At 39.7% G+C, this 24,662-nt stretch overlaps 1 protein-coding gene across 3 annotated transcripts; it reads right to left on the bottom strand.

Annotated features, from left to right (window-relative positions):
• Nucleotides 1-233: 233 nt before the first annotated feature.
• Nucleotides 234-24,408, bottom strand: LOC124776723 (hydroxymethylglutaryl-CoA lyase, mitochondrial). 3 transcript variants are annotated; one of them, XM_047251842.1, is made up of 5 exons: nucleotides 24,275-24,408; nucleotides 21,935-22,216; nucleotides 13,105-13,317; nucleotides 6,097-6,285; nucleotides 234-573 (listed from the first exon to the last, which is right to left on the bottom strand). In XM_047251842.1, exons 1-5 carry the CDS (start codon nucleotides 24,296-24,298, stop codon nucleotides 346-348), a joined length of 936 nt encoding a protein of 311 aa, XP_047107798.1. In that variant the 5' UTR covers nucleotides 24,299-24,408; the 3' UTR covers nucleotides 234-345. The 3 variants fall into 3 exon arrangements, with proteins under 3 accessions (XP_047107798.1, XP_047107795.1, XP_047107797.1); XM_047251839.1 differs by lacking the exon at nucleotides 24,275-24,408 and adding an exon at nucleotides 24,100-24,235; XM_047251841.1 differs by lacking the exon at nucleotides 24,275-24,408 and adding an exon at nucleotides 23,861-23,947.
• Between the last annotated feature and the right edge of the window lie 254 nt (nucleotides 24,409-24,662).

Genomic DNA, 24,662 nt, shown 5'->3' with positions numbered 1-24,662 from the left:
TCTTTGCTCCCATAAATATAAAATATTACTTCCCCTACAATGGGAAATCCACAAATCTAATTTGTAATTACCAAAACTACAATGATGAAAAATAATTACTCTTCAAAAACTGAAAGTTTGAATGTGCAGCAGGCAGGCATCTACTATTCACACAGCTGAGTTACTAACAGGTATTGCAATTTTGTAGGTAGTTTTGCTTAACAGTGTCAAAATATGTTGCTCAATGGCTAAAGTAGCGCCTCAAAATAGAATATATTACACTCCAAGTACAGAATTTGTTTTGAATTATTATAATGAGGTATGATCACAGATATAAATACAGCCAAGATGTTTTTTGTTAACATATCATAACTTGCTAAGAGCTTGACACACTTTAGAACCAGTTGGCCTTTTAAGACTATTTGCAATAAATTCACTAGCTTCGAGGAGCTTTTCCATGTCAATTCCTGTTTCAATGCCCATTCCATGTAGCATGTAGACAAGGTCTTCAGTAGCAACGTTTCCTGATGCACCTTTGGCATATGGACAGCCACCTAGCCCAGAGGCTGATGAGTCCAGAACTGTTACACCACACTGAAAAACATAGGTGACAATATGATGTGAAGAGGCACTGCTTGCATTGGTCACAAATTATTGTTATATGAACATGTTAAAACTGTAACTCAAGCTACAAATAATAAATAGGTCACAACACCAAGAAAAGCAGAATGCTGTCATAGCAGAGCTGAAAGTTGAATGTCAACCAATTAAAGATCTTGCTTCATACAAGTCACCAACTATCACATTTATTAACATATTCACTAAATAAAATTTGGTATGCAATGAGAAAACAATCTAATGATTGAGGAAGTTTATAGCGTACACTAAGTTTAATATTAATGTATTTCATTAAAATGTCAAAAGTGTTAAATGATGAAGTGTACATTTAATCAAAAGCTGTCAGAACACATCACCTCTAAACATTGTACACAATTCACTAATAACAATGACTAAGGTATGAAGCCTATGCCAAATCACACCATTATTTCAATGCACATCTTTAGTAACAAAGTATATTTTGACCCAGAACTAATATCTTTTTCGAAGGTATGCTCTACGAAAGTGCAGAAATGCCACGAATACACAGACACACAAGTGGCACACTAACTTAAGCGCGTGCACACAAACACTTTCTCTCATGGTGCTGTAGCCTAACCAAGTAACCTTGGACAGTAGTTATGTAGAAGATGTGTGGGTAAGCGAGAAAGTGAATTTGAGGAGAGACCAGTACAGGATGTGTCTGTTATTCATTCTGGAGTGGAACAAGTAGGTATTTGAGACCTAATTCAGGCAGGAGCAGGACTGGAGGTTATCAGGAGAAATGCTGAAAAGAAGGACAAGGAAAGGCAGAGGATATGGATTAAGAAAACAATGCTAGAGTGAAATAGAAGAATAACTAGGAGGGTTTGAAGTTGGTGTGGGGGGAAGGAGGGTGAATTTGGTTTGGACTGGGGGAAGGGGGGCATGTGGAGATGTGAAGTAGAAGGCCTAATGAAGATTGAAGCAAGGGGTTACTTCAGGAAGATAGGATGTTGGGGAAAGTAACCTCCTGTATAAAATGGGCTTTACCTTGAAAGTGGAATCTTGGGTTGTCACCCCTACTGCAAGAATCTTCACCTTTTTCAGTTCCAGAAGTCCATCACCCTCATTAATATGGTCCTTCATAATCACACTATCCAAGCTCAAACCATATATCTGACAGCCTCTGCTCCTTTTGTAAAATCCTTTTACTCTGTGGCCACAGCTTCATGGATGCTATCGCTGTACTTAGGAACTCTTGCTCTTCAACAGTTGGAACAGCATTCCCAGCACTCTTTAAGTAAGCTGTCCCAGCTATTACTTTCTTAGGCTCAAAAGGGATTGCTTCTAACCAATGAAGAACCTACCACTCTGATTTAACCTTCTCATCAACAACTCATAGCTCCCCAACTATGCCTTTCTAACTTACTCTGCATTCCATATCCCCAAGAACTTTGTCCACCCTCCATGAAACACACTGCCCTTTATCACTCATCCCGTATCACTGCTGTCAACCTACCTGCCAAAACTCTGACCCTTTCAGAAGTCTCAGTGCTATCTAAAGGCATCGCCTTTAGACCAAAACCCAAGTTAAACCATGCTGGACTTTAGAGAACCTACCCTGCTTCACTCGTTCTCTGCTGTGAAAACATTTCTTCACCATACACTCCATTGACAACAGCCAACCAAAACTCCATAAAGAACTTTGTTTAAAACAGTTCCAATCTTGCTCAACTGTGATCCTCATCCCCTTCCACCCAGTCATTCAATGGCAATGTTTCAAGCGGCCTTTATTTCTAATCTGGCTTTACCTTCCTTTTCTACATACCTTCCAAGTGCGTCGAACATCATTCCTACGGAAAACACAGCTATTCGAAGATGAAAACCAATCCAGACCTTCCCGTGGAGAAAAGCTCCACCACTGTGGCCACAAATTGTGGTGACTGTTCTGGGGTTTCAACCACCTTTCCAACACCTCTGCACACAAACTTTATGACTATGATTCCATCCCGAAGGCGAATACGACAGCTCCACAGGGACTAAGGTCCATCCCAAAACCTAACACCTGAATCCACCTCCCCACACCAGCAACCTCTCTCACCCCCCCCTTATACCTGGTCCACAAACCCAATCCCACAAGGCAGCCTGCTGGTCATCCCACTGTGGTTGGTTATGCTCCCACAAAACTAATCTCTGACTTGGTTAACCCACTTCACCAAACTACTGTCTGTAACTTCCCATCTTACATCCAAGACATTGCTCATTTCCTTCACAGACTTTCCACAACTCTTGTATCATTACAACCAGACTCCACTCTCGTCACTGTGGATGCTACATCCTTGTATACCAATATCCCCCTTGCCCATCCCATGGCTTTGAGGCCACGGAATGCTACCTTTCCAAGTGACCTGATAACCCAACAACTCTTTCCTAATCCTTCTGGTCAATCATATACTAACGCACAATTATTTCACTTTTGAGAGCCAAATTTATAAACAAATCTTTGGTGGTACTGCCAGAGATACTCACATGGCACTATCCTATGCCAAATTATTTATGGGGTAACATGAGGAATCCTTCCTATCTAGTCAACACCTGAAACTCTTAGTGTGGTTCTGATTCACTGATGACATTTTCATGATCTGAACTCACTGCAGGACAGCCTTCACTCTTTCCTCCCTAATTCACTTCACCTCGTCCTTCTCAACACAACATGGCACCTTCATATATGTCGATTCCACCTCTCAGATGGCTCTGTAAGTACATTTTTCATACGAAGTGCACCATCCAACAACCACCACTTTGACAGCTGTCACCCATTCCATATCAAAAAGTCTCTTCCTTACAGCCTCACCACCTGGGAATGCCATGTCCGCATCTGCGTCTACATCTACATCTACCTACACAACGTGATTACTCTGCTGTTCACAATAAAGTGCCTGGCAGAGGGTTCAATGAACCATCTTCAAGCCGTCTCTCTACCATTCCACTCTCTAAGGGGCATGCTGGAAAAATGAGCACTTAAATTTTTCTGTGCAAGCCCTGATTTCTCTTCTTTAATTGTGATGATCATTTCTCCCTATGTAGGTAGGTGCCAATAGAATGTTTTACCAATCAGAGGGGAAAACTGGTGATTGAAATTTCATGAGAAGATCCCATCACAACGAAATACGCCTTTGTTTTAATGATTGCCACTCCAATTCACGTATCACGTGTGTGGCACTATCTCCCCTATTTCGCGATAATACGAAATGAGCTGCCCTTCTTCGTACTTTTTCGATGTCATCCGTCTATCTCACTTGATGCGGATCCGACACTGCACAGCAACACTCCAGAATAGGACTGACAAGTGTGGTGTAAGCAGTCTCTTTAGTAGACCTGCTGCACCTTCTAAGTGTTCTGCCAATGAATCGCAGTCTTTGGTTTGCTCCATCCACGAATTATCTATGTAAATGTTCCAATTTAAGTTATTTGTAATTGTAATCCCTATGTATTTAGTTGAATTTACAGCCTTCAGATTTGTGTGACTTATCGCGTAATCAAAATTTAGCGGAATACTTTTAGTACTCATGTGAGTAACTTCACACTTTTCTTTACTCAGGGTCAGTTGCCACTTTTTGCACCATACAGATATCTAAATCATTTTGCAATTTGTTTTGATCATCTGATGACTTTACAAGACAGTAAATGACAGCAACATCTGCAAACAATCTCAAGATGGCTACTCTGTCTCCTGTGTCATTAATATAGCTCAGAAACAACAGAGGGCCTGTAACACTTCCTTGGGGAAGGCACACCCGAAACCACGGTCGGCCAGAGAGCCATCAGTGTAGACTAAGATACTATCACCTAGTTCTGTGGAAAGGTCAAGAAACCTACAGTGACAGATCGAACCTGGAGTAGTTTCATTAGGAAGCGAATGACGCCCAAGGTGTACACATGCCATCGAGTGAAGCAAAGGTGGTGAAGGGTTCATACCCACTGGGAAAGTGGCAAGTAGTGTGAAGTTAAGCTGCCGGAGTAATATCTGAAAGCAAACTCCAGAAGGTAACAGAAAACAGAGACGTGACCCATACTGGCAGTCAAAAAGAGTCATCAAAGCAGGAGCATAGGATGGGTGGCCGAGCATGGCAGACAAAGAGCATCCATATCCGCTGAGGAGAATATCATGCCAGTATGAAAGCGACAGTTCAGCAGTTTCTGCACAGAGATTGAGGTAGCATAAAAGACGCCAGTGGCCAAATGGATTCCACAATGGTGGATTGTATTTAGACAGTGTAAGATGGATGGATGTGCAGATGCATAAATAAAACTCTTCGTCTAGTTTCAGATGGACAAAGGATCTGTAAAAACGGAGGAAAGTGGTACGATACGCTCCCCAGGAAATACCGTTTGGGACACACAGGACATTGAGGGACCGGGTGGAGTGGCCGGCCAGTTGAGACATGTGGGGAGGACCAAGGAAGTTTTGAATCAAGTATGAGCCCAGGGATTTCATATTTCAGCAAGAGCAACGGGCCCAAGATGTGAAGACTATGTAAGACACCCATTGTGCTGCCAAAAATTCGAACAAATGGTTCTGTCAGTGGAAAAGCGAAAGCCACTGCGAATGCTCCATGAGTAGACGATCAAGACACTGCTGAACATACCGCTCAAGGAGAGATGTCCATGGAGAACTGTAATAGACCACAAAATCGTGAACGAGAAGGGAGCCAGAGATGCCCAGCGGGAGACAGGCCATAATAGGCCTAATGGCTATCGCACAAAGGATGACACTCAGGACAGAGCCCTGATGCACCCTGTTTCCCTAGATAAAGGTGCCTGACAAGGCAGAATCCACATGTACCTTGAAAACTCTGTCTTTTAAAAATTCCTGAAGGAAACAGGGCAGGCAGTCTCAGAAGCTCCACATGTGGAGAGTACGGAGGGTACCTATCCTCTAGCAGGTGTTGTAGGCTTTCTCCAAATCAAAAAATACAGCCACTGTCTGGTATTTCTGTAGAAAACCGTTCATGACATGGATTGACAAATTGACAAATTGACAAGATGGTCAACTGCAGAATGGCAAGTTTGGAATCCACATTGTGTAGTAAATTGCAAGACTTGAGCAATCACACCAGCTGGGAATGGATCACATATTCCATCACATAGCAAACACAGCTGGTGAGAGAAATGTGATGGTACCTAGAAGGAAGGTGTCTGTCCTTACCACCTTACCAGGCTTAGGTATGGGTATGACAGTGGCTTCACACCAGCATCTTGAGGCAATGCAGATCAAGATGGCCAATTATCCAGTCTACATTCATCCAGTATTTAAGAGTAAGAGCACTTACTGACTGCCACTTAACTATAAACATAATTTCAAACCTTTTCCAAGCTTTCTCTCACATACTTAATGTAAAATATTTAACATATTAAAATATATGTAAAGTAATTAGAAGTGCGTAGCTGTTTCATACATGGGAGTTTGCACCTAAAGAATGGGGGTTTACTGTTAATACCTACTCCGTGAACTGCACTGCAAACTTTGTTACTCACCTCCAAAGAAGTGAGGACATTGGCTAATGCCTGTCCATATGTGTCATGACAATGGACTGCTAAACTTTTGACAGGTACATGTTTCATCACTTCTTCCAGCATCGTTCTCATGGAACCTGGCGTGCCAACACCAATAGTATCACCAAGCGAAATTTCGTAACAACCATATTCGTAAAGAGCAGCAGCCATCTGAAAACAAATTCATTCGTCTGTGATGATTAACAGGAAATACCTTACGTGATCACTGATTTTATTAACCTTTCATACTTTAAATACTACTTGGGCATCAGTTACTTGCATGATGTAGTTTTCAGCTGTTTCTTTGTACCAATTTCTCAGAATAAGTGATGTAGAAGTGGTTAATGAAAATTGTTGACAAATGAAATTCTGAAAATGTGACACCAGTTCAAATGACAATCTCAAATTCATTTCACGGTAACTGACCAATGACGTCACACTCCTCTTGTGGCTCCATCACATGATGTGCATTGATGTGTTGGACCTTTCTGGAATCTTGACAGTCTTCTGATAGGGGAGGGCACATGTACATGGAAATTTTTGCATGACTGTGTGCCCTTTTCTTTTTTGAACTTAGCTTTGAACTTGGAAATGCAAGCTCTGCTATTGCCTCTGACAGCTGTTATGTGCTTATGCAAAAAATGCTACACAAAGCACCACTTGTACGTGCTTAACTTGTTTTTGTATTCCAGTGGATTGTGTGTTCGCAGTTGTTATATCGCTGGACACCTGGGCCATATTTTGCCTCTGAGTGCTGTAACAGATGTTTGAGTTTCTTGTTAGGTAAGTGACAAATATGCTGTCATTCACTGTTATGTACTTGTGGGAGACTACGCACGAATTAAAAGAGTTACGTTAAGTACATTGTGATCTGCGCACACCATTATTTTGAAGGGGGTTAATAATAATAATAATAATAATAATAATAATAATAATAATAATAATGGCACATACAGTTCTTTATCACAGCCAGTAAAGAAAATTGCTGAACATCTCATTGGCAGTGGTGAAACAAATTTCTAGGCAATACTGAGAAACTTCAAATTTTCTCATCAAAAACGTGTTCTCGCAGGTGATTTAAATTAGTATTGACAGTTTTCAAATGGGAACATAGGAAGAAAAATTTACAACTTTTCTGTGGAATAACAGTTTACAACATTAACAGGAATGCTGGAAAAATGAAAACCTAAGTGTAAGATCTTCTGAAATGGGTGAAACAACTTTTTTGCAGATTACTCAGAAATTTAGGTTCTCATACAAGAATATTCAACAAAATGGATAACAGAATAAACCGCAAAAATAAATTAATAAATAAACTGAATAAATAAAAGTTCTTGCAAAAAGTAACGCACTTGCAAAATACGAGCTGAACTATTTATTACACACGAGACTTGGTGTGCTGCAGATCATTCCAGAATGTTTGGACGGAATGAAATTAAAGTGTCTTAAGCATCGAAAAAGCAGATACAATTACCACACAGGAAATGTTCAGAAGTACAATGGCTGCAAAGATGGAATTAAAACCACATCCATTTCTGGAAAGTGGATTCTGGACTATCATACTGGAAATAGTTGGGGCAGGAAATGCTGGCTTATGTTTTACTGGGTAATAAAGCAATGCAGATTACCACTCTGATGCGAAAGCTACACACTACAGAGAGTGGCTCAAGAGCAATCTTGGGAAGTTATATAATACACTTATAAATGTTAGTGGCAAGGCTCTGCATCATACTATGATAAATCCAATAACATGAGATACACACATGACATAGAGGTAGGATTCTCTTATTCAACAGCAGGAAAGAAACTTTACAGCTTCTATCTAATGCCATGTTTTACAAAGAATTTACCATGGCAACTGTGTCAGAACATGTGAAACTGTACTTGAGGTCACAATAATTCTTTCTGGAGACAGTATTGGTCTCTGTGGACAAATGTCAGTGGCTGCTGGTGGCACACTATGAATTCAGTATCACTGAACTCATTTAGGCATTTATCAAGGAGAAGGTAGTGAAAGAGAACAAGACTTTTGATAAATGATGCTTTACAGCTGTATCTCTCTGCTTAGATAACTCCTCCCCAAGTGTTTGGAGAAAGCCAAAGCATCATGTGTACAAAATATAAAACATATCTGCACTCTTAACTCATTGTCTTGATGTGGCAACAGAACCATGCTCACTGATATAGGTGAATATGACAACAGAGAGGTGTAAGGTCAGCAGAAGGACCTTTTTTTAAAAAGGTTCATTACTCTCTACAGCAAAATTTATTCCAGCTAATTGTTGCCACGCCAAAGTTCTATTTATTCAATTATTGTTACAAATACACAATAAACATCATTTTATGCACACAAAAGGCACAGAGCACAACAATGCTGTATTTAAACATGAAAACAAAGCTGTCCCTTTTCACTGGTGGAATAGGTGCATCACCAAAGTAATAACAGACAAATGTAATGTATTGCAAATACATAGAAAGAAGGATCCTTTATTGTATGATTATATGATAGTGGAACAAACACTGGTAGCAGTTACTTCTGTAAAATATCTGGGAGTATGCGCGCGGAATGATTTTAAGTGGAATGATTATATAAAATTAATTGTTGGTAAGGTGGGTACCAGGTTGAGATTCACTGGGAGAATCCTTAGAAAATGTAGTCCATCAACAAAGGAGGTGGCTTACAAAACACTCGTTCTATACTTGAGTATTGCTCATCAGTGTGGGATGCGTACCAGATCAGGTTGAGGGAGGAGACAGAGAAGATCGAAAGAAGAGCGGCGCGTTTCGTCACAGGGTTATTTGGTAAGCATGATGGCGTTACGGAGATGTTTAGCAAAGTTAAGTGGCAGACTCTGCAAGAGAGGCGCTCTGCATTGCGGTGTACCTTGCTGTCCAGGTTTCGAGAGGGTGCGTTTCTGGATGAGGTATCGAATATATTGCTTCCCCCTACTTATATCTCCCAAGGAGATCACGAATGTAAAATTAGATAGATTCGAGCACGCACAGAGGCTTTCCGGCAGTCATTCTTCCCGTGAACCATATGCTACTGGAACAGGAAAGGGAGGTAATGACAGCGGCACATAAAGTGCCCTCTGCCACACACCGTTGGGTGGCTTGCAGAGTATAAATGTAGATGTAATTAAAACAAAACCTATACTATTTTACTTAAAAAATTAAAAAGTGTTCCTTGCCTTTTTGCTTCCTAATAAATACAAACTAATAGAAGTTTCAAAAAGTTGGTATTCTGACATTTGAACCAGCAACATCATTATTACAAACCCATTATGCTATGCTCTCAGTTACTGAAAAATAACAAGCTCGAAATATTTTATACTTAACAGGCCTCAGAAATATAATAATCTTCACAGGTGATTTTGTGATGTTCTTTTTAGAACTGCACTGTACTGCGTTAGGAAACTGACGTCTGGGCACAGGCCTTCAAGTTCTGCAAGTATGAAGAAATTCAAAAAGGGGCCCATCCATAAGGTCCACTTGTAAATTGGAAACATTTTGGAGGTGGTGGTTGCTGCTGTTACCCAGAGGTTGGAGGGCAAGGATTCCAATCTGAGAGATGACAGTGTAATGAGAATGCAGTGGGGGAGGGGGGGGGGGGGGGGAGAGACATTTAGGGATGTTTGTGACTCTGAAATTTTCTCATGTATTAGGTGTGTAAGGTATATGGATTAATAGAATGTGAAGACCTGTTGTTCCTCATGCAAAAAGTGACAGCATCCAAGGAACAGAATCTCCCTGGTTGGAGCTTCATGGGTGATCTCCTTGGTTAGGCAGCATTTAAGGGAGAAGATGTGCAATGCAATTTCAGCTAGCAAGAAGGATGCTTTCCTGAACTGATGTTGACAGATGGCGCAATCACCGATTTGGGATGAAATGTTGCTATAGGGAAAGAAAAAGTTGTGTAAATTACCCTTGGGAGTGATGGGTACAATCTGAAGAATATCAGAGATAAAACTAAGGTATACACTAAAATAATTTTTTTTTACAGCATTTGATAATATCAGCATATCAATACTAATTAATAATCCCTCTATTTTTGAGATAAGATTCTGTAAAACATTTGCTTGCAGCTGTGATCTAGGCAAGAATGTGGATGAGACTTGCTTGATGCAACAATCAACTCTAGTCCATCCTTTGAATGCCTCTTCCTCTCAGATTAACTACTGCAACCTACCTCCATTTTACCTGCTTCCTACATTCAAGCCTTGGTCTCCATCTACCATTTTTAACCTCCACACCTCCTTCCAATACTAAACTGACGATTCCTTCACATCCCTTTTTTCAGTCAAGTTGAGCCACAAATTCCCTCCTGCCCCCAACACTATTCATTATCTCCATATTGTTACAATACGTACAAAAATAATTAAAATCCTATGGACACATGCAAAATGCCTTTTTGTTAAATGAAAAACCATATTCACAAACAATACTATTCAAACTTTAGAAACAAAAAAGTATTTATTTTCTATTCAATGTTTCGCATTTTTGTACCAAATTTTAATTCTGTGTGAATACTAGCATTTTCATGCAAATAGCAGCTAAAAATAAAAACATATTTATTTAAAAGTTTATGATTCAATATTTGTTTGGTAAATTTTCCATTTGTTAAAAAACATGGAATTTTAAGAAAACAAAAATAATAAAAGCTACCAGCAAGATCTGAATTAGGGACTTAACAATTACAATCTTGTTATGGTATCTTCGCATTCATCTTCCAGTGAATAAGCCATAATGTTCTGTGCTAGAAGGAACCACAATTTTTTATATATATTTTTACTCTATTTTTGCGAAATGTGTTGTGCTGCTGTAGCAAATTGGTGTTTCAAATCTTATTAGTATGGAAGAGGCACAGTCCATAAGGTCCCCTTGTCAATGTAATCCAACACCTGCCACAGAACACTAGTAACTACTTATATCAATCCAAGATGTAGTGAACCATTTCATTCCCTCACAGCACTCAGATCCAGCCATGCTGACCTCTTCCACCTGCCGTGTCCCTCTGCGAAAGTTATATCCAGTTGCCCACCCAATCTACGAAATATCCTGGATGGACCTTACATGACACCTGTTCTTGCTGTGTGGACCATATCCCTGTGGAAGACTGAGGAGCAAGACCTGTCCTATGCTCCCACCCACAATATATTCAATCCTGTCACCGGCATATCCCATTACTGACAGGATCACTTGTTAAAGTGAGCATTTTATGTGATCCTGACCACCAACTTGCCTAGATCAGAGCTGACCACCGAGTAATAGAATACGTTGCTGAGCACTGCATGCTTGACTTCAATGGCTACTTCACAACTCTTGCCATCTAGATAATCCCCCATGCCACCCCCCTCCAAATCTTATCTGAATCATGTAGATAAGAACTGCCCTTACAGCAAATCCTTTCATCCAACAATTTTCTTGGTCTCAATATCTTATGTCCCTCACCCACATCATGACAACAACCCAACCCCCACCTTGACTCATTCCATATGCCCACTCTTCTCCACAGCCTCCCTCTTCGTCAGCACTATCTCACCCACCCCAAACCGAGAAGGCTTGTATCTCTAAAATGTGAACACGACATTTTTCCATTAAAGCACAGAAACGGCCAATGACTCCATGTTGCAATTTCTCAAAACGTTCTTGAAAAAAGCATGCTTTCTCTTAAATAATTTTGCAAATGTTACCCAGCCTTTAAAAAAATGTAATACTTCCATACGAACTAAACGTACAAATTTTCACGATTCTGGCAGGTACAACATACCAATGGTCATCACACAATATCATCAGAATAGGAGTTCAAAACTGGGTGCCAATTGTTAGAAGACGAATAATATCAGAAGGTGTATAAATGAAGATTAACTTTGAAAGTGTGGCAGAATGAGAGGAAATGTTGGAGAATATTTTCCGTCTACGAAGTTCTGGGAAACTAGTGCTGAGTGGGAGGATTTAAATTACCTGTATTTTATCACAGGCCATAATTAACAATTTCGAGTATTACTACTACTGCCATCATCAGGAGATAAGCTCTTGTGGCCCTCAATACAACTTACATTGACAGAGTTCCTCAACAGAAAACTGGACAGCACTCTTCCATATAGCAAATGTGTTATACAAATCATGAAAAATGGCACATTACTGTTTCTGTTTGCTTTACAGCATCACGGATCCAACAGCCCATTAAACAATATGGTCTACAAGAAGCTGACCCATACCTTTTTCTTCGACAGTTATCCTGATGTATCACCATTTGATAAAGCTTAGCAACTGTCTTTCAATTGTTTGTGAACCTTGGTTACAACTGATATTAAAGCTGTGTGCCAGATCTAGTCTCAAACCTGGTCACTGCAAGAGTCTAGTTCAAGATCAGGGCCAATCAAGTTTCATAATCTCCTGAGATGTGCTCTTCCAGTAGTGCATACTGCAGTGGAGTATGATATTCACCATAGTTCCACAATTATTTTATCCGAATGTTACAGCTGGATCCTTTTTGTTGTTGCAGCTATAATTTACATTAAGACAACATTCACATGCACTACACATCCAAACCTGAAGTTTGCTGAATGTGTCTTCCTATTTAAACTGTGGGTATTTTTTCGGAAACATTTCCCAACTAGCCTTTACCTCCCAAAGTACAAGGAATTTCTAAAACCACACGGAACTTAACCAGTACATCAGACCAACAGTTGTTAAAACAATAAACCTAGAAATCCTTTGCAGGTCTTCCCAATTTCAATATAACATGCTGCATATTAATCTAAATTAGTACGTTCTGTATCAATGTGCAAACAGTATCTTCTGCGGATATAACAATTCACCCAATTTGTTTACCACAGCTTGTGAACAGAAGTTAATAATTTTAATTTACAGCTGACTATATGCCCAAGAAATATTGGACAATATGGTTATTGCAATCAATAAAATGACTTTAAAGTAGAAACCAAATAATAATGCTCTTGTTACGAAAAAGCTGAAGGAACTCACCTTCGCAACGGCTTCAGGCTGAATTTTTCCCTCGTATGGGCAGCCGCATACACAGGAAACGTAGCCTCTCACTTTAATGCCATTGTTTAAAGCTTCAGTTATTACTTCCTTGAACCGCTGTTGACTTTCACTGATAGAACAGTTGATGTTTTTCTTGCTAAATGTCTCAGAAGCTGCGCCAAAAACTGCTACCTCCTTAGCTCCAGCTTCAATCTAAATCAAAATGTTTGTGTAAATAATTCATGATTACATATGAAAGCATCTAGTTTTTATAACAAATCATAGTTTAACACTACACTTCAACCTGGATAAGTGGAGGGAGGTCATTGAGTATACCAGAAATAATATCCGGTGTTCCCCAAGGAAGTGTTATAGGCCCTCCGTTGTTTCTGAGCTATATTAATGACACAGGAGACAATCTGAGTAGCCATCTTGAGACTGTTTGCAGATGTTGCTGTCATTCACTGTCTTGTAAAGTCATCAGATGATCAAAGCAAATTGCAAAATGATTTAGATATCTGCATGGTGCAAAAAGTGGCAACTGACCCTGAGTAAAGAAAAGTGTGAAGTTACTCACATGAGTACTAAAAGTAATCCGCTAAATTTTGTGTCTTCAGCTTCATGTTGCACACTCTTCAGTGACCTGTCACCTGTGCTGAACAATTCTCTTTGTGTATCACACACTTTTTTCCTTTCACTCAGATAAGGCAAATGGAGTAAACTTTGAGACTTCCAGGTCACCTTTATTGTCAATATTTAACAAACAGAAATCCTACTCCCAGATAAAAGTTAACAGGGCAAGCATTTACAGGTTTTCCAGAGCAATATGGCAACACACTGAATTGTCAAGGAAAGTGAATGGGCAGTGACAGCTGACTGTGCCAGTGAAAGATGTTTCTAAGCAATGATTGTAAATTATCTCAGGTTTTAACCTAATTCAATCACACACAGTGTTATATGAATACCATCAAAGCGGAGAACCTTTCATTGTGTAGAACAACAATCTTCTATCTTTTAACAGTTATTTCAGAACTTGTAACATCTGTTTTGGTGTTGTCAATTACATTCCAACCTAACCACCCATTCAGGATGCAAGATTTACTCAAAAAATGGTGAATACAATGAAAAAACTATGAAAGCTTTCAATTTTGCCATTAAAACACAACACACAATACAAAAAGTGTTGATGGCTGAAACTAACTACCTGCTCTGCGAGCGGGAGCGCGGAGCACTTTACTGTTCGCTGGACAGTGACAGCCAAGCAGTGCTGTGCCAAGCTAGCGTATTATTCTTTTATGCAAAACTGTGATGTAGTAAATACAAGACAGCATTTAAAATTGTTTAGTCACAAGCAAATCACTACTCTGGTGAGCAATTAGGGATACGCATACGTAAGGAACTGTAAAAAGGAACCACAATTCTAATTAAACATTATGAAGGTGCTTATTACAATAGTATTAATGCCACAGGGATCTTCAAATTCAAGAAAACATTAGCAGTAAATGAAGAAAGACAAAATGAATGTAAATACGTACTAAGTATGAAAGTTAATGGATGATGGCAAGCTGGAAGACAAAGCTAGGAAACTGAATAACAAAGAAAATAAATTAATCCACTTCAGTTTTCTATAGCTGCTTTCGATAGTTATTTACTTTCTTTTTTTTTTGCATAAGAGCTTCAATGCTGGAAATGACTGAACCAGGACAGCTCAGTCTCAAAACACATTTCAGATGATAATCTGATATACAACACCACAGTCGTGTTTTACACAGTTTAATCGAGGGAAAGAGCTGCTAACAACTGTAAGGTGATCCAAAGAGACTAAACATCTATGCTGCATGTCTATTAAGTTTCTGTGATAAAAAGTTCATAAAAGCCACTGAAAGTCTTTCTGCTCTGATATCCATCTTTCAATTCTGAATCGCACTGAAAAACGGTGATTTCCATCTGGAGAGGATAGCTTACAGAATCAACATCCAGAGTATGGAATAGCAAAAATTCTTAAACCTGTTCCAAGCGTGAAGTATCAGTGCACCTTGTTTCAAATTCAGTACACAATTCTCTTAAAAGATCCCTATGCTCTACAAAAATCTGCAGCAATGGCAACATTTGTTAATGCAGCAGTTTCAGGAAGCAAGAGATGTTCCTAGCCTGCCATTCCCAGAGCAACAGTTTCATTTTGAATGCCATTACTTTGTCACCGAAGTGGATGACGAAAATATTCTTGCCTTGAAGTGACACACCCAAGTTGCGAAGACGCCCTGCCACATCAGTTAAAAGCTAAATCACTAATCGATCTATCATCCAACAGTTCAGGAACACTTCCTCCCTTCATTTGCACGAATAATGATATTTCTTGGTGCAGTTGTATGACACACTCCCGAGTTTTAGTATGATTGAGCCAGTGAACCTTATAGTTACACGGTAAATCTCCATATTCACAACAGACATCGTCCAAAAATACTATGAACAAACAATGATCGAATCATTTTGCTTGAATAGAATTAGTGATTTTCACAACCACACTCATTACATTATTAAGTTTTATGCTTTTGGAACAAAAATGATTATATATGTGAGTGCAGGCTTTCTCAGCAAATTTCATATATGAAGTCTTCATGGGTTGCCAGCTGATCTGCGTTGTCATTTCTTAGCAATGTTTCAATGGAATGCGTCTCCATCTTCAGGCAAAGATGATGGACACACATTCCATTGAAACGTTGCTACGAGACGACGACGCTAATTGGCTGACAACCCATGAAGATTTCATGTACAAATGATTGTGATGAATCAAAGTGTAGGGATAACCAGACAATGATTCCTCATTTTACTCTTGATGTGTCTACTATGCCACTGATTTCGCTGGTCATAGTGGGAGCACCATCTGTTGCTATGGAAGGTAGTAATTCCCACAGCAGATCAAATTTCTCCATAACTGCTTCAAGTGCATTAAATATATCTTGACCTGTTTTGTCCTTCAGCGGAATGAGATCAACATCTCCTCATGAGCTTTCAGCATTTTGTTTACTGTCCTAATGAAAATTACCAGCTGTGCTGTTTCTGACAAATCAAGAATGTCATCCAAAGACAAAGAAAACTCAACACTGACTTTAACGTTCGTTGTAAGCTGAGCCTCCAAATCTTCTGCTAATCCTTCAATTCAGCGCATTAAAATGGCTAGATAAAATGACACAGACTGTAGCTGGTGAACCAGTTGTGGGTACAGCTCTTCTACCGCTATTACAAGCCATTATTTAATAAATTCATCTTCAGTAAATGGTTTCCAGTGCACAGCTATCTGATGAGAAACTATGTAGTTAATTCCCACAGAAGAGTCTGTTCCAGAATGACCCACATCCTGCAAATGCTATGAAATATTTTTATCAAATAATATCAGTAGCATGAGCTCTCAAAACTGACATGGTATTTATTGAAATGAAAAAAATTTTGTCTTATACCTTCCACTACCACCAAATTAAAAATTCGCAACATTCCACTACACCAACAAAATCTACAGGAATCTTACAGTTCCCTTGACCTATTTAGGTCAACCAGAGGTGATGATATCAAAATACCAACACCTACAACTATGAAAATTGGAATCGGTCATTTCCGATAACCTATACAGGTCAACCACAACTATTGGTACTGAAAACCAACTACTACGAAAAATGAAACCAAAACCACGACACCTCTTTTGTGTGTTTTGGGATCACGGTTCTTCTTTTTTTTTTTACTTATTATATTTAACTTGTCCCTACCCTAAAGCCACGAATTTCCTGCGGTTGCCAAAGCAGACGCATGGAATCTGACACTTCAGTAATCCTGTAGCTGGGTATGCCAGCTAGTGTAATATATTAAGATAGATTAAAAATCTACTCACCAACTGGTAGAAGGAGAAACTCATACATAAGGACAGGTTCAAGCTTTCGGAGCCAGTGGCTCCTTCTCCTGGCAGAAGGGCTGAAGGAAGAGGGATGAAGGGACTTATCTCCAAATGTCTAACTTTGAAAGTCCCCTATTTCTGGATGTGACATTCTTGACCAGCCCTTTTTACACTTTTAAATACAGCAATCTCTTGCACTTACCTGGCTAATCTGTGACTTACATGTCTTGTGTGCCAATTTACACTCCACCAGACTACTACTCTCCTACAAAATGCAGCAGTTACCTGCCCTCCTGTTTCCTTGGATGGTATCCTCTGCCAAGCCAACTACAACAAACTGGATAACAACCCATACTCCACCTCAGAAAACCATCTTGCCTTCTCCTAAACTACCTCAGCTGTTGTGTTTACATCCTTAACATATGCCAGTTCTCTAAACAGCAATACTACCAACCACCACCCCATAAACTAAGCTTGGTCAATCTTCGGAACATTCCCCAGCCTTCATTACCGCCTCCAAGAGCAACAGCATGTCAAGATCTCACAGTCTAGCAAGAACAGTACAATGTTGCCAACCTCTTATCAATGGCCCCTCCTCTCCTGCAATATCCTTATTATCCAAGGTTCTCACTTTCACCCTAAACCTGCATTTAATCATGCTGCTTTGGTTAAGGACCCCCTATCCTTTACACAAAAGGTCAACTGGAAGTATTACTTTGTAATGCAACCACAAAACCCTTCCAACAGCAAACTTAACACTGAACCCTGCTTTGAACAGTTCCCACTGTGGCACCATTGGTGGTGACTAATACCTCAAAATGACTCCCTTACAAGCCTACCACAAGTTCCTATTATCCAGTGCTGTTTCGCCACCCTTTCTCAGGTCCGTACAACATGACCCTAACATGACCCCTGCAGAATTCCGGGCTCTTTGTTCCCTAAAAACTGATGACTCCATCATCATCATCATCATCATCATCATCATCATCATCCTGCCAGACACGGGATCTACCCGCAGGGCACTTAACCAATGGGAGCATATAAGTGAGAGTCTATGCCAGCTTTTGGACTCTGCTATATACAGCATCTGCCAACAAGATCCCATCCCTGTGGTACAAACTGACCTACAGTCCCATCTCAAACAAGCCCCTCACCAGAACTAACACCTCAATTTAAAGAACTTCTTATCCCATCCAAACTATGCACTCCCACCTTCTACCATCTTCTGAAAGTCTATAAACCCAGTTATCCTGGCCATCCCATAGTTCCTGGATTCAAAGCACCCACTGAACGTGTATGGTTGATCAGCATCTGCAACCTGTAGAACTAAAACTCTCCTCCTATATTAAAGACACTAACAATTTTCCAGATAATTTGAAATCTGTACAGTCCCACTGCCAACCTTTTTGCAGCTCACTTGGAGGGGGCACCCTGGGATTCGTAAACCTTCTGCCCCCAGTTTGGTTTATATAAACTGATGACATCTTTGCCATATGGGCTTGTAGTGAGACTGGCCTGTTAAAATTCTTGGAATCTCGAAGTACATTCTACAAACTGAATTTCACATTATGCTATTCTGAATCCCACGCCACTTTCCTTGGTGTTGACCTCATCCCCAATGAAGATCAGCTACACATTTCTGTTTATGTTAAACTTACAAACAAACAGTACTTACATTTTAACATTTGCCATCCTTTCCATATCCAACGTTCCCTGCCATACAGACTTGGCATTCCAGGTAATCATATGCATTCAGATGCAGTCTATTTACAACAATACACCACCTTCTGACCTCAATTGTCACTGGATGTAATTACCCCAGCAGCCTATATCAAAAGGAGATTTCTTGGCCCATTACATCAAATCCTGGTACTGCTGATCCCTCCAGAAACAACTTAGGAGTACACCTCTTGTCACTGAATACTATCCTTGTCTTGAATGTATTTATCAGCTACTTCGGCTAGGCTGCAACTTCCTAAAATCATGCCCTGAAATGAGGTCCATTCAGTCTGACATTTTGCCCACTGTGCCCAGAACAACTTTCTATCATCCCTCCCCCCTCCCAATCTCTGCAATATCCTAGTCAGGCCCAATGCTCCTCCTGTACCCTCTTCCCTACCCTATGACTGCTGTCCCCATGACCTTCTACACTGTAAAATTTGCCTCATGCAGCCCTGTAAGTGGCAAAATGTACTATCAGAGGGACAGTCATCTGTGAAATGACGTGTCTTGTACCAGCTGTTATGTAAACACTGTTTGGCTTTCTACACTAGTACAAAGACCACCAAGTTATCATTTAGGATGAATCGGCATACACACTGGCAACAAACACACAGTATCCCATTGCACAGCATGCTCTACAATATGATGTTTGTGCCTCAGTGCCTTTCACCACATGTGCCATCTGAATTCTCCCTCCCAACACCAGGTTCTCAAAACTACATATGTGGGAACTGGCGTTACAACAAGTGCTTTGTTCTTGCCACCCATCTGGCCTTAATTTTGCGTTAATTTCTTCTGTCACATTTCTTTTCTGTTACTATTCCTTTTCTTTGCTTCTTTTTATTTTTCTGTATCTTTCATACCTTGACCTAGCCCCCTACCTGCCTAACACGAGTGATCCACTTATCTCTCTGCTCTTACTGGCTCTTGCTTAGTATTTTTTCAGTAATCTGTCTTGCTTATTACTCTATCCTCCATCTTTAAGTTTTCATGTTTCCAAATTGCATCTGGTACATGCACTGACAATTACTTTCCTTCTCATCCCATCCAATAAGTATTCGCCAACTTGGTATTGTGGGTGACTTTCCCATAACGCTCCCTATTTCCTAAAGCTGACCATTCCTCTGCCTTCATCCTTCTTTTTTCCCTTCAACCTTTCCACCAAACGAAGGTGCCATTGGCCCTGAAAACTTGTGTATATCCACACCATTTGTAATTTTTCTCTCCTACCGCTATTTGGTGAAGGGATTTTTTTTTTACTTTTATGGATGTGTTTAAATTATGAAAATTTTTTACTTGTGACAGACCAAAAGAAGCAATTTGTTTACAGTAGTGATTTTTTTGTACTGATGATACTGTTGTTACAGCATCTCAGTGTTCTATTATATACAGATTTTTAATTTGAAATATTTAGTCCGAAATGTGGAATACTGTTGGCAGTGACTGACTGGTAGGGCTTACACATGTTGTATAAACAGCCCATTATATACTTTTTTTTCACATTCTGCCATTTCTATTACTGATATAGGCATTTTATCTGCTGAAGTAGATAATGGAACTGTACAAATTATATACTTTATGTTTTGTATCAGACTGATACGAAGTAATTTGGAAGAAGAACAGAATTTTGGTATTGATGACAGACACTCGGCAATTGAGATGACAGCCCAGCCTTAATTTTTTGCTATTACAACACCCTGGAATTTCTATTTTGCAATAGCTTAGGTTGGAAGCTGACTGGCTGTGAGTTGGTCAAAAAGCCACCAAATGTGAATATGAAATGTATTTTGAGGTGACGATTTGTAGCACAGCCCAAGGTCTTGGTTAGGTTGGATGGTGAAAATTAGGTTGAGAGATGGTGAAGCCAATAACTCTGCACACGAAACGCGTGTTGACAGTGCAACCTACAGCATAGACCAAAGTCTATGAACTGTAGTCACTCAGTCAGTTACTGTACTGGCTCCGATAAATGGGTAGTAAATGAAACTCCCTTAATACCCCTTTGAAGTGCTGTGGAGATTCTGATGGCCATATTCAGTCCTAAGGCTGCATCATGGAGGTCATGTGCCACCAACAAAAGAAAGCATTTATATGCTTACAGATATTAACTTTTCATTTCCTAACTCAATTTTCTCCGACTGTAACAGCAACAGAAGTTTCTGAATGCCACCGCTCCCTCCTGCATTCATTGCTGGTAAACTGGCTACCTCCCCTTGAGCTGCTGGCACCCACCCAACTCCCTCACTGCCTCCCTCTCCTACCCACCCAAACTGACACTACTCTCACCACAACCACACCACCTACCGAAGTACAGCATGGCACTGATAGTTCAGCTGGAACCATGATTAAATTATTACCAAAAGGTTTATTTTGGTTTCATGTTCATTAGCTTCACCATCTCCCAACACTACTGTCACCTTCCAACCTATCTTTGGCATTGTTCTACACCACAGATCGGCCTGTTACCACTATCACATTGGGCCTGATGGTCTGGTGGTACAGAGCATACCTGGAAACCAAGAGGTCAGAGGATTGAAACACTTTCAGACCACAGAATACTTCAGTCTAGCATTAACTTAGCCTTCATCCCCAACTGGTTTGACAATTTACCAGGAATGAAACATGGTTTGGATTCCACGTCAAACTATAGGTCCTCTTTCACCAACAGGATTATTGAGGGTACGTTATGGATATGCAAGTTGCCAACATGACTTCGACTTTAAAGAGTTGCACCAGACCACTGACCAGCAGCAATAATTATTACCGGTATTATAATAATAATTGATCAACTGAAATTACACACTGGCTCACAATAATCCGACAGAAGAACCCTCATTCCCAAATGCAATAATACTGTGGTAAACTATAATTACCATAAAATATGAGTTCAGAGCAATGGTGCAGTGGAGAATCAGCACACACTCCAGCTCCATTTTCTTAAGCCCTGCAGTCCACACACAAATTCGTATTACAATAGCTGCCTTACAGTAAGAACATTTTCCTTTTTGCAAGCTGCTATGACTCATGGACACAACTATTACGTTAGTGGCCTCACGGGACCCCCTACTCGAAATTGGAAAGAAGCCTCAGTAAAACTGATATTAAGCAGCATGGCAAATGGATAGTTCACATAAATTACAATACAGTCAATTTAACAAACAATACAACGAGCAGAACAGCTGCCATTTAAATTAAAGGTAAATATTAATAATGTAAACTTACAGCAGCATTAAGTCCCTTGAGATTTGGGACAAGTACAGGGTAGCTTACATTTTCCCATTTCTTTATGCCCTTTAGAACTTCCTTGTGATCTGCCATTTGAGGAACCCATTTTGGTGATACAAAACTTGTAACCTCTATTGTTTTAAATCCAGCACTTGATAAACGGTTGATGAATTCTATTTTCACTTCAGTTGGAACAATTTGTGGTTCATTCTGTAGACCGTCTCGTGGACCAACTTCAACAACACGAACACTTGTAGGGTACTTTGGATGAGCATGCGTCTGAAGAAAAATTATCAAATTTAATAATCACAACCACAGAAGCACAAGTAAAATTAGAGAATAATAGTAATAATAATAGCAAAAAATTGTGCATGGATAAAAACAAAATGACTAGTGAAATAATGAGTTAAAGCTGCTATGGAAAGCAAAATAAACCACCATACAATGTTTTTAACACATACTGCCTTTGACACCATTATCATACGGGAAAACTTCCAGTTAAATATCAGTTTGTGAAATACGCTAATTGCTATAATATATATTACATATATCAAAACTCGACTTTGGATGAACTCTTTAAATGACAACTGTGGATATCTTCAAAACACTTACTGAGATTCAAATTAGCCATTTGGAAATGAGAACAACTGGGTCCGCGGATTTTTTTTTTGCAATTCACTATCCTTCAAGCATGTACAAATACACACATAAAAAATTAAAGTTTTAATTAACCATCGGGCAGTCCACATCCAGAAAGTTTTCGATGAAAAGCAAACAAACTACATGTTCAACTACAATATTTTTTGATTACTAATTAATTTCCAACTTATTTGTCCATATTTTGTTAATGACTAGGAAGTATTCCAGTGTAATAAGTTGTTATCTGACCATGGCATAGTGAGGGACAAACTCAGTCAATAATAAACAAATAGTTTAAAGTGTTCTATACTGAAACCAACTTATCTAGTGTTGCCTTTGGGATAGTTTAGGTTGGACTGTTAGTTCGCAAAGCCAATGAACTCAACTACCAAATCAAGGTTGTTTTAAACTGGTCTGTTACATAGCCAAAGGTCTACATTACCCCTATACTCAATGCAGTTCATTATAAAAATAGAACTTGAAATGTACACTCAGAAAAATTGTATTAAGCAATAGATGTATCTTCAACACTTACTTTTATGCATATACACTACATTAATAATTCAAAATGCAAGAGGGGCTTTGGAGTGGGGGGAGTTATTTAACAAATAGTAATGGAATAAAATTGTTTGCTTTTTACCCTTAAATATGAACCATGTTCAACCAAGAAAAACTGGAAGAACGCATCAATGTATATATGCTTACATTTGCAGATTCGTAACTTGTCAACCGAACTTAAAGTTCTGAGGGACTGAAAGGGTTAATGACACACACACACTAACTACAAAATGCAAGTTCACATTTGAGATGTCCTTTCCTCTGCATTAGCCTAGTTGTGCAAGATCACTAAAAAAAATCGCTTAGAACCAATGCATAAAACTGACACTGCTATGTCTGATGCAATACCGCAAATGTCTGCATTATCACAGCATACTAATGTCACAGTGTGACACCAAAATTAATAGCCTCTCTTGTTCATATAGCATAACAAGCATTGTGGAAAAAAAGGTATAACAGCGCAAGAGTGCAAGTGGTTGTGAGACATGGTGGTGAACAGGCTGCAGCTGCATACCAGGTGTGCAGTGGCTACTTATTAGTACATAATGTGCTGGAACAGTTGCACTTCTGTGCAGCTGAAAGATATGCTAAGCTAGCTACTTAAGTGAAATAAACTATCAGTATGTGAATGTGACCTTGTGCGGAACGTCCAGTGCGGGCGCATTCGAAAATTTGAAATAAATTCAGAAACTGTCAATCATGCATTTGCAGCCCTCCATGTCTCACCTCACTCTCGATATCATATGCGAGAAAGGAAAACTGACACTGCTTAACAATTGCTTTTGCCAGTCTCCACATAGTTAGACAAGAATTCCATGAGGGGAGCGGTTTTCGTGTCAATAAGAAGTCCTTACATTTCTGACATTCTCTTGCTTACAGCTGGACAGAAACGGCACGTCGCGTAGTATAACTTCTTTCGCTGATTATCCAGTTAACAGTTCCAGTAAGACACACCCGTTACTTACTGAAGAAAACTGCGATACTATGCTGGCAGTAACACCTCTCACGTTGAAACAAAAATACTTCGATTGCACTACAACATTTCTCACACAACACGCCACTGCCATATTGAATAATACCGCCTCAACAGCAAAGATATTGTACTATCACGTATTACCACTGAATAGCTTATCTACTCACAGTTTCCTCGTGGGTAAGGTGCATTAGCGAAGCAACAACTTAAAACTGTGACCACAGGGTAGGTGTTTTAATTAAATATTAAATCTCTCAGCACTAAACACCAGCAGCAATTTTGAAAAGTCACCGAAAGAACAGCACACCTTCCGTTAGGAGGCACTTCTTGAAGTGGGACTGCGTTGCGTATGAGCACACCAACTTCCGCAATTGACGTAGGAAAACTAAGCTACTGAATTCCCGCAGGTGCGCTGTTGGCACACTTGTCCCTGACCTTGCTTCAAACTGGCAACCGCAGTATACTGGTCTTTGAACGACAGACATTTCGCAAAAAGCCATGAAATCCTTTACAAATTACTTATCTCTAAAAGACGTACATGAGGTTGCAGGACAC

The sequence above is a fragment of the Schistocerca piceifrons genome, chromosome 2, assembly GCF_021461385.2.
Source record: "Schistocerca piceifrons isolate TAMUIC-IGC-003096 chromosome 2, iqSchPice1.1, whole genome shotgun sequence".
In the NCBI taxonomy this organism is placed as follows: domain Eukaryota; kingdom Metazoa; phylum Arthropoda; class Insecta; order Orthoptera; family Acrididae; genus Schistocerca; species Schistocerca piceifrons.
This window is presented reverse-complemented; position numbering and strand designations above follow the sequence as displayed.

What these genes read in the sequence shown, in the direction of transcription:
- LOC124776723 (XM_047251839.1), bottom strand. Translation starts at nt 24,201, where the DNA reads ATGGCAGTGGCGTGTTGTGTGAGAAATGTTGTAGTGCAATCGAAGTAT. An exon ending in TCAAGGGACTTAATGCTGCT is followed by an intron (nt 13,318 to 21,934) that starts GTAAGTTTACAT and finishes ATTTTGATTTAG; the next exon opens with ATTGAAGCTGGAGCTAAGGA. An exon ending in AGCCTGAAGCCGTTGCGAAG is followed by an intron (nt 6,286 to 13,104) that starts GTGAGTTCCTTC and finishes ATTTGTTTTCAG; the next exon opens with ATGGCTGCTGCTCTTTACGA.